This window comes from Dipodomys ordii, unplaced genomic scaffold, assembly GCF_000151885.1.
Source record: "Dipodomys ordii isolate 6190 unplaced genomic scaffold, Dord_2.0 Scaffold3, whole genome shotgun sequence".
NCBI lineage: Eukaryota > Metazoa > Chordata > Mammalia > Rodentia > Heteromyidae > Dipodomys > Dipodomys ordii.
In genome coordinates this window covers 1,607,103-1,615,834 of record NW_012267219.1, presented here as the reverse complement: position 1 = coordinate 1,615,834, position 8,732 = coordinate 1,607,103, and the positions used below count along the sequence as shown (strand labels likewise).

General features: G+C 53.4%; 2 protein-coding genes across 5 annotated transcripts in view; both read right to left on the bottom strand.

Annotated features, from left to right (window-relative positions):
• Nabp2 (nucleic acid binding protein 2) overlaps positions 1–8,732 on the bottom strand; it is a 15,324-nt gene that overhangs the window by 502 nt on the left and 6,090 nt on the right. The gene's annotated exons all lie outside the window — the stretch shown is intronic.
• Slc39a5 (solute carrier family 39 (zinc transporter), member 5) lies at positions 952–7,909 on the bottom strand. Of its 4 annotated transcripts, XM_013022609.1 has the most exons (12): positions 7,854–7,909; positions 7,080–7,139; positions 6,446–6,802; positions 5,735–5,915; positions 3,533–3,695; positions 3,198–3,367; positions 2,813–2,953; positions 2,357–2,450; positions 2,101–2,271; positions 1,842–1,922; positions 1,502–1,692; positions 952–1,213 (listed from the first exon to the last, which is right to left on the bottom strand). In XM_013022609.1, exons 3-12 carry the CDS (start codon positions 6,727–6,729, stop codon positions 1,070–1,072), a joined length of 1,620 nt encoding a protein of 539 aa, XP_012878063.1. In that variant the 5' UTR covers positions 6,730–6,802; positions 7,080–7,139; positions 7,854–7,909; the 3' UTR covers positions 952–1,069. The 4 variants fall into 4 exon arrangements, with proteins under 4 accessions (XP_012878063.1, XP_012878086.1, XP_012878071.1 ...); XM_013022632.1 differs by lacking the exon at positions 7,080–7,139 and having other exon boundaries at positions 6,446–6,536; positions 7,854–7,889; XM_013022617.1 differs by lacking the exon at positions 7,080–7,139 and having other exon boundaries at positions 7,854–7,887.

The window sequence follows — 8,732 nt, the reverse complement described above, 5'->3', positions numbered from 1 at the left end:
TGTGTGTGTGTGTGTGTGTGTTCAGGGGGTTGGGGTGGGTTCTGGCTGGAATGGGTTTGGCAGAGGTTTGGGAAGGGCTAGGAGAAAGATGGAGGATGAAGTCTCCTATTCCCCTTCCCCAACTCTAAGCCAACAGAAGCCTGGGAGGGAGGATGCCTCCTCTCGCTGCCGTGTGTCTTGCAGATGTGCCAAAATGGGGGTGGGTGGGAGGGGAGGGTGCCTGGCAGAGCAGCCCCCAGGGTGGCTCTCTCAAAGCAATACAGTTCCTCCGCTGGGGAACGGCAAGACAGGGGAGAGGGTTGGGGTGGGAGCTCCCCAGGTGTGGGGGGGCTCCCCATGTACAGCTGTGTATATTCAGGGGCGTTCTCTGTCTGGTACCCGCTGTGGGCATCTATGTGTGTGTGAACCTCCCCTTCCCCATGCCCTGCATGACCTGTGATGCTGCAGACACCACCATCCTGTATGCAGGTGTGTGTTGGGGGGCACAGAGGGGCATGCCTCATGTCCTGTTTGCACCCTCCACCCTGTGACCCATGTACTCGGTTGTAGGAAGTAAAGAGAACTGAGCACAATTCACTGGATTCTAGTTGAATCTTTCTCTAAGCAATTTTCCCATTCCTGCCCTTCTCCCTTGTCCCAGATCCACCTGTGGTGCTAGTGTTGGGGTCGGGGGTGTTCAATGCTGGTGGGCAGCAATAAAGGGCAGATCTGCCCAGATGCCTGCATCCCCAGGGTGCTGAGGGCTACAGGAAAAAGTGGGGACCTCGGTGCATTTGTCCCACCCCTCCCACTCCTCCCTGGGCTAAAGCACAATGCTCTCCCTTGAAGATGGATGCACCCTGCACCCTCCAGGCCCCCACTCATGTCCTCCTCCAACCTGCTTTGAGCCCTCCCACCACACCTTGGTTTTCTATGCTGTTTTGGTGCAAGTACAACTGTCGTAGTCATGGCTTTGGGGATGGGTTCTGTTTATTAAAATCCTATTGCTCCTACTGGCCCTGTGTCCCGCCTCCATTCCTGTGGTTGGGGGGAAGGAAGGGCAACCTGGATCCCTTGCCACTGGCCCCTGTCAGCCATCAGAGGCCAGGGGCAATAACTGCTCCTCCAGCAGGGCTATGGTGATCATGAGGCTGCCCCCTAGCAGCAGCCCCAGCCCCTGCAGCAGCACATGGAGCATGGGTAGGGGCTCAGGAGGACGAAGTAGGGCTGGTAGCTGGAAGAAAAGAAGACTGTCAGGATTCTGGCCTGGCCTCCAACCTTCCCCTGCCCTGGAAAACAGAGCCTCTGACCTCTTAGCCTGAGATAGAGAAGGTATCTGTGAATGATCAGCAAAGCCCCTCCCCCAGCACTAGTTTTGGTCCCTTGTTTCTCCGACACAAACTGGCCTAAGGGCCAGTCCCCTCCTGACCTGGGGGAGGTGGAGGGACTGCTGCTTCCCTCCTCTCTGTAGCTAGCACCTCCCACCGTCCTTGGTTCCACTCCTGTACCCTACACCTCTTACCATGTCCACGAGGGCCACATAGAGGAAGACCCCAGCCGTGACCCCAAACACCCAGGGGGTGAGAGGGACAGGGCCCAAACTGAGCCCCACCCCCAGAGCTGCACCTCCCAGTCCCAGGGCTCCAGACACAAGGCTCAGCAGCAGCAGCCTCTGGAAGGACAGCCCTGCCTGCAGCAGCATTGCAAAGTCACCTGTGGCGGAGAGAGGATAGGACAAAAGGGAATAAGCCAGCGCTGCCCCTTCTCCCACCCCCACCTGTGTCAACCACCAGCTTCTGAGTTCTGCTTCTTGGAGATCTCCCCCTTCTAGAGCCCACACACTCCACATGTTCCATTCTTACCCAGTTCATGGGGCAGCTCATGGCAGAAGACAGCTAGAGTGGTGCTGAGGCCACTGGAGAAGCCATCAGAGAAGGCTGCACCTGAGGTCAGTAGGGTTGAAAGGTATCAGTACAGAGGGCCACCTCCTTCTATCCCCTTATCCCTCTGTGATAATCTTCCCCCTTCCTGGCAGCCCCCTCTCCTTGTTGTAGCTGACAACTAGAAGTCCCGACCTCTCTGGGACTCCCATTTTCTCCCTCTGTTCTCTCCCCTGCACACCTATGGCCAGCCCATCAGTGAGGTTATGCAGGCCATCACCCAGAAGGACCATCCACGTGATACTGGCACCACCACCACCCTGCTGCCCATGACTGTGGCCTTGGTGTCCAGCAGAGGCTGGAGCTGGTGGAGACTGGCTGTTGTGTTCCCTCTGGCCCTGAGCCTCTGGCTCTGCAGGAGAAGGACAAGGACAAGTGTTGGGAGCTGCAGGTGAGCATTGTGATCTGGGAGCCCACATTATTTCTCCTCTAGTCACCTGGAGCCGCCTGCAGGGGCCGCAGGGCCGTCCCACTGCCATCTTCGGGGTCCAGATTTGGTGTTCCAAGATTCCGTTTGCGCCTGCAGTATCTCTGAAATAGGAAGACATCCCTCCTGGTGGAGGAGGCAGTAGTGCCAGGGACTAAGGGGAGGCTGGGCCACCAGCTGGGAAAGTGAACACCTGCTTCTACCTCTGGCACCTGGGGAATGCTGTTTGGCCTCCCCCCTTCCAGGTTAGCACCTCCCTCTGTTTCTTGGTTGGCTTGAACTTGGTAGAGGAGATCATTTGGCCAGAAGTCCCGGGCCTATGCTAAGAACCCATACTCATTTGTTAGTGGACAGCTGATAGCCCAGAGCCAGGAGAACAAGCTGCCCCCTCATGCATGGCTTGCTTGGCCAGTTCTTGGCTAGGATTCTGGTCTTGGCAGGAGGAGGAGAAAAAGATGTCACTCACTGGTCTGAGCCCTCTACGCCGCAACAGCCCTAGCACATTCTCTAACACAAAGAGCAGGAAAAGGCCTCCAAGCACCGACAGCCCTGGACCCAGGTCCTCCTCTGGTCTCCCATTAGGTCCTGTGTGCTGCCCTCTTTGTGCCTGTCAGGAAGGAGGTCAGAGAGGAAAGGTCCCTGGAAGCCCCCACACCCACCCACATCCCTCTCACAAGGAAGGTACTCATCTACTCTGTGGGGGCAGCTGTGGGCTGAAACTAGGAGTAGGGGAGTGGAATCTGGGAGCTGATGAAAAGGGGAAGGGTTGCCTGTGGCTGGGAACACCTTGGATTCATGGACACCATTTGCCCCTGGGTTGGGAGGGCAGGGAGGACAGGGGTTTCACATACATGTGGCAGTAGGTGTAGCAGCGCATCCCCACAAAGAGTGCCCACAGCCAGGGCTCCCAGGAAGCCCAACAAAGGCCGAAATAGACGAGGTCCCAGGAGCCTCAGCAGCAGCAGGGAGAGGGGAGCAGGAAGGCTGAGCAGCAGGACTGCCAGGGAACTATGAAGCAGGGCTGGGGAGAATCAGGAGCCAAAGTCAGGCAGGATTGATCCAGAGGCAAAGTGGGGAAGAGTTACATTGCAAGGGACATTGGGCCCCAGTGAACCTTCTTCCTTGGTAGGGGGTCCATTCCCTACCAGGACACAGGGTGCTCCCTACCCACTTCTCATTCACTGACCAGACAGTAGATCTCCTGGAGGAGCCGGGGCTGGAGCTTTGACACAGACACGACTGTCAATCTGGTAAAGCAGGGCTGGGCACAGCAGAGCAAACTGGCGAGGGGTCAGAGGAGCAGCAGGGCTCAGGCCAAAATTGACCAGCAGCTGGGAGCCATTTAGACACTAGGAGTTGAGAATGTTATACAATGAAGGAGTCCCTGAGAACTATAACTCAGCTCTTTCCATCTCTCCTTCCATTGCACAGACTCTCTCAAGGTCTCCTTTGCTCACATTGGCAAAAGCATCAGAGTCAGGGAACTAAGTTACTCATAATAAATGGACCCAATGAAAATACTCAGTTCAAAGCTGGAAACCAGTGGCTCATACCTATAATCATAGCTACACAGGAGGCTGAGATCTGAGAAACATGGTTCAAAGCCAGCCTGAGCAGAAAATCTGTGGGACTCATCTCCCATTAAATAGCAAAAAGCCAGAAGTAAAGCTGTGGTTCAAGTGGTAGAGAGCTAGCCTTGAGCAAAAGGCTCAGGGGAGCAGGGTGCTGGTGGCTCACGCCTATAATCCTAGTTACTCAGAAGGCTGAGAACTGAGGATCTCAGTTCAAAGCCAGCGCAGGCAGAAAAGTCCATGAGCTGGGAAGGTGGCTCAGTGGTAGAGTGTTTGCCTTGCATGCATGAGGCCCTGAGTTCGATTCCTCAGCACGACATTAGCAGAAAAAGCTGGAAGTGGTACTGTGGCTCAAGTGGTAGAGTGCTCACCTTGAGCTGAAGAGCTGAGGGACAGGGCCCAGGCCCAGAGTTCAGGCCCCACGACCAACAAAAAGAAAAAAAGAAAAAAGAAAAGTCCATGAGACTTTTATCTCCAATCAACAATCAGAAAACTGGATGTGGTGTTGTGGCTCAAAGTAGTAGAGCACTAACCTTGAACAAAAGAGCCCAAGCACAGTGCCCAGGCCTTGAATTCAAGCTCTGTGACTGACCAAAAAAAAAAAATAAAGATCAGAGAACAATGGCCAGGCCCTGAGTTCAAGCCTCAGGATCAGCAACAACAACAAAAAGAATGAAAGTTCAGTTCAAGACAAATTGGATGCCAGTGGACATTTCCATCATCTCCCTTCTTTGTTTGATGATGAGCTTGTGACAATTAGAATCCTCCATGCTAGAATCCTCAAATGGAAAAGAATCTGAAATGCCACCCATCTGCTCAACAGTGTTATCATAAGTTTGTCCAGCCTTGACGTGGATGCTTTCTGTGATGGGGCACTCATTAACCTGCTTTCTCATCCAATTACTTTTCAGGATCATACAGTCTTGGAACAAGTTCACTGTCACTGTCAATGTAAGTAAAGACAGCCATCTAAGCTGGGCACAAGAGGCTCACACATGTAATTCTAGCTACTTAGGAGGCTGAGATAGGGAGAACTGTTATTTGAAGATAGCCCAGTATATAATCATATACTCTTGACCAATCGCAGGACATGATGGCATACACCTACCATTCCAGCTACATGGCAGGTTGAGATCAATCAGAAGAATCTCAGTCCCAGACCAGCCCAGACAGAAAAAGTCAATGAGACTCCATTTCTGTGGTAGAGTGCCTATCTGGTATGCTCAAGCTCCTGAGTTCAAACCCTCAATACAGCCAAAAGAAAACTGAACTCTGGGCCTGGGCGCTGTCCCTCAGCTCTTCAGCTCAAGGCTAGCGTTCTACCACTTGAGCCACAGGACCGCTTCAGGCTTTTTTCTTATGTGGTGCTGAGGAATCGAACCCAGGGCCTCAGGCATGCAAGGCAAGCGCTCTACCACTGAGCCACCTCCCCAGCCCCTGGCTTTTTCTGTTTATGTGGTACTGAGGACTCGAACTCAGGGCTTCATGCATGCTAGGCAAGCGCTTTACCACTAAGCCACATTCCCAGCCCTGAGTTTTTTTTTGGGGGGGGTCCGGTCATGGGGCCTGGGCACTGTCCCTCAGCTCTTCAGCTCAAGGCTAGTGCTCTACCACTTGAGCCACAGCGCCACTTCTGGCTTTTCTCTTTTTGCGTATGTGGTGCTGAGGAATCGAACCCAGGGTCTCATGCATGCTCTACCACTGAGCCACCTTCCCAGCCCCGAGATTTTTTTTTTTAAGTAACCATTAAAGTATAGACTCTAAGCAAGTCAGGCCACCTAATCCCATAGCTCCTTTCTAGAGACCATCAGACTTACATCCTCATTCAGATGGTCAGCTAATGAATGGTCCAACAGCAGCAGCCTGTGAAAGAGGTCCAAGCCCGAAGGTGCTGCAGGTCCATTGTGGGAGGCCTTTGACTCCTCCAGGTCATCCCAGCCTGAGGGACTCAGAGGCATCTCTGCCCAGACATCCACACTCAGCTCTGGGTCCTGGAGCCTGAAATGTATAACAGAACAAGCTGGACTTGCTCATGCTCTCAAACACCTTCCTTGAGTTCTCCTAAGAGGTTAGGAAGGGCTGGAATTCCTAGGATCCAGGATTCAGTCCTGGTAAGATTTGAGAACTGTCACTTTGTAGGAGAGCCTAAGAATGGTGACATTGGTGTTAAAGGAAAAAGCTGGAAGCACTCCAAACTGGGAGCCAAAGTCAGCTTGGAGTACTGAGCATTGAGACTCAGCCAGGAATTTATTGTCTTTCTAAAATTTGCTTTCTTACAGTGCTGGGAATAGAACACAACACCTTGAGCGTGGTAGACAAGTGCTCAACCATTGAACTACATCCCAGCTCAAGAACAAGGAATTTAAGTTTCCAGGAATTTGGAGGAGAAAATTTGGAGGCAATAGAGGCAAGCAGGGTCTTGAAGAGTTGTTCCTGGGGTGTGTAATTTGAAGGACTAAGCTAAGCACTAAAACAGTTGGTGGATAAGAGCATTTCGGGGATGGGGGGGGGGAGAAAGAGGTTAGTACCTGTGTGTCAAATTGTCTCCTGCTGAGGGTACAACCCTCCCTGTCTGGGGCCCATGGTGTCCCAGTCGAAGCCCCTGGACTCTGCCCAGACCTAGGTTGTGGAGAAGACGGGCCAGGCCTCCTGCAGTCAGTGTCCCATTCTCGCCATACAGGCCAAACAGCTGGGCCAGGTAATGGTTCTGCTCCTGCTCAGCAGGGCCTAGGTAGGGGACTGAGCCCCCTACCCAGCCCAAGATGATCCCCACACACAGGCCAGCCAACAGATAATGCACTGGAGCTCCCATGATAGGGAGGGGAATCTGTTTGAGTTTCTGGTTCTGGCTTCTAGTCCCACTGGTACATCCTGAGGTTTGTACCCTAGGTGGAAAAAAAAAGGAGGGAATTAGGGGCACTCTTCTGCTCTCCAGCTCAGGGCCACGGGAAAACCACCTCCTTCCTTTGTCTAGAGTTGAAAGCAGCTTCAGCTCAGGTCTTCTCTCTCCCTCCCCATTGCCTTCCTCTGGAACAGTTGGTCATCCAGACTTCAGAGCACCTCCCCAAACCAGGGCTCTCTTCACATCGGATCCATCCCCCATCCTCCAATCTTGCCTCATCTCTTTATTCCCCTCACCCCACCCAGTTCCCAGGTGCTCACCCCTACTGATGACGAGAATTGCCACCTCGGGTCCCTGGCAGGTTGGACGTTACAAGGTTCCTGAGTCAGGGAGGGGAACCTGGGCTCAGCCTCCAGGTGCCCAGGTGCAATGGAGGCCACGTCATATAGAGGGCTGAGATGGACAGGCTCCCTTGTCTTAGCCCACCTGCTTTGGGGCGGGGCAAGGGGTGTGGCCAGTGTGGGAAGGTTCACATAGAAGAGTTAATGGTTCACTGCTCTCTGGGGTGGGGGTCAAAGGTCACTTTGGGCTGGGAGAGGGCCCCCCTCTACTGTGAGAAAGCCACATGGTTGAGAACCTGTACTTATTTTTTTTCCTTCTTCTTAAGTAATTCGCCCTCTTCTAAACACTTAGTACCCTTTGTATGTACTCCCAGCACACCTACCTACCTCTGTCTGTCACAGAACTTCCTCTTTCTCCAACCCCAGCCCCATGCACCCTGGGAAGTTTGCACCCAAGAGCCCCTAAATTGAGGAGGAGCAGGGAGAGGCAGGTAAGTGGTAATCCCAGATGCATGTGGGAGAGAGACTGTTCTTAGCAATTCCCTACCCCAGAAAGCCCAAGAACCAATAATCTCCCACCCTGGGAAGCATAAGAGCAGTGTTCAGAAATCAATGACCGACACCTGGGAAGCTCTGCAGGGGACAAACAGGAAAACAAATCCAGGGCTCCCCTCTGCTTTCAGACCTGGCTGAAGATCTGGGGAGCAAAATCTGATTGGAGCCACTGGTCCAGGGGGTTGAGGTTGGCATTACCTGACAGCAGGAGACAGGAAGGACGTTCAGAAGAAGGGGAACCCAGCCTTCCTATGGCAGGCAAGGGGGCAAGGGTCACCTGGAGGGAGGGGGGCAGGGGAGGGACACTACCTTAAAGGGGCAGGCCTATTTTACCTGGGCTTCCTTGCCTCTATCTCCCCTTTACTTCCTGGGACCTGTAGCTTTCCCAAATACCCAGCTGTTGACTATTTTCCTTTAGCACAAAAAGCAAAGAAGTCCACTGCAGAGTGGTAACATTTATTTAGGAAGGAGAGATGGGAATAAGACCCTCATATCACATACACACAAGAAAGAGTTCAACTGTCATTTCTAGAGAGGGCTCTGAATCCCAGGGGACAGTCTGGACAAGGCAGATATGGCGGGGGGGGAGGGGGATAAGACCACTTTGCAATCACCTCTCCAGGGAAGTTTAGTGGCTAAACTACTGCTACCCACCTCCCCTATGCCAAAGCCAGCAGCCCAGCAGAAGGCTGTCTGGTCCTCCAGCAGAGGCAGACACCTGGGTTGTGGTTGGTGGCAGGAGGGGAGGAAGAGTGTCTCCTATCTTTTGCTGCTTCTTCGGGTTTCTTTGCCGTTACTGACAGGGTTGTTGGAAGGGCCAGCAGGCGTGTGGTTGGGTTGGCTTCGAGTGATCCGGGTGCTGGGAGGGTGGGAAGAAGCATGAGGAGGGTGGGGGCCACCACCAGGACCTGGTGGGGTGCTCAGTCCATTCCCATTCTGGTTCTCAGAAGCTAGTGGTAGGAGAATAAACACAAAATTAGAGAGTGAAGGGCTGGGAAGGTGGCTCAGTGGTAGAGCGCTTGCCTTGCATGCCTGAGGCCCTGGGTTCGATTCCTCAGCACCACATAAGCAAAAAGA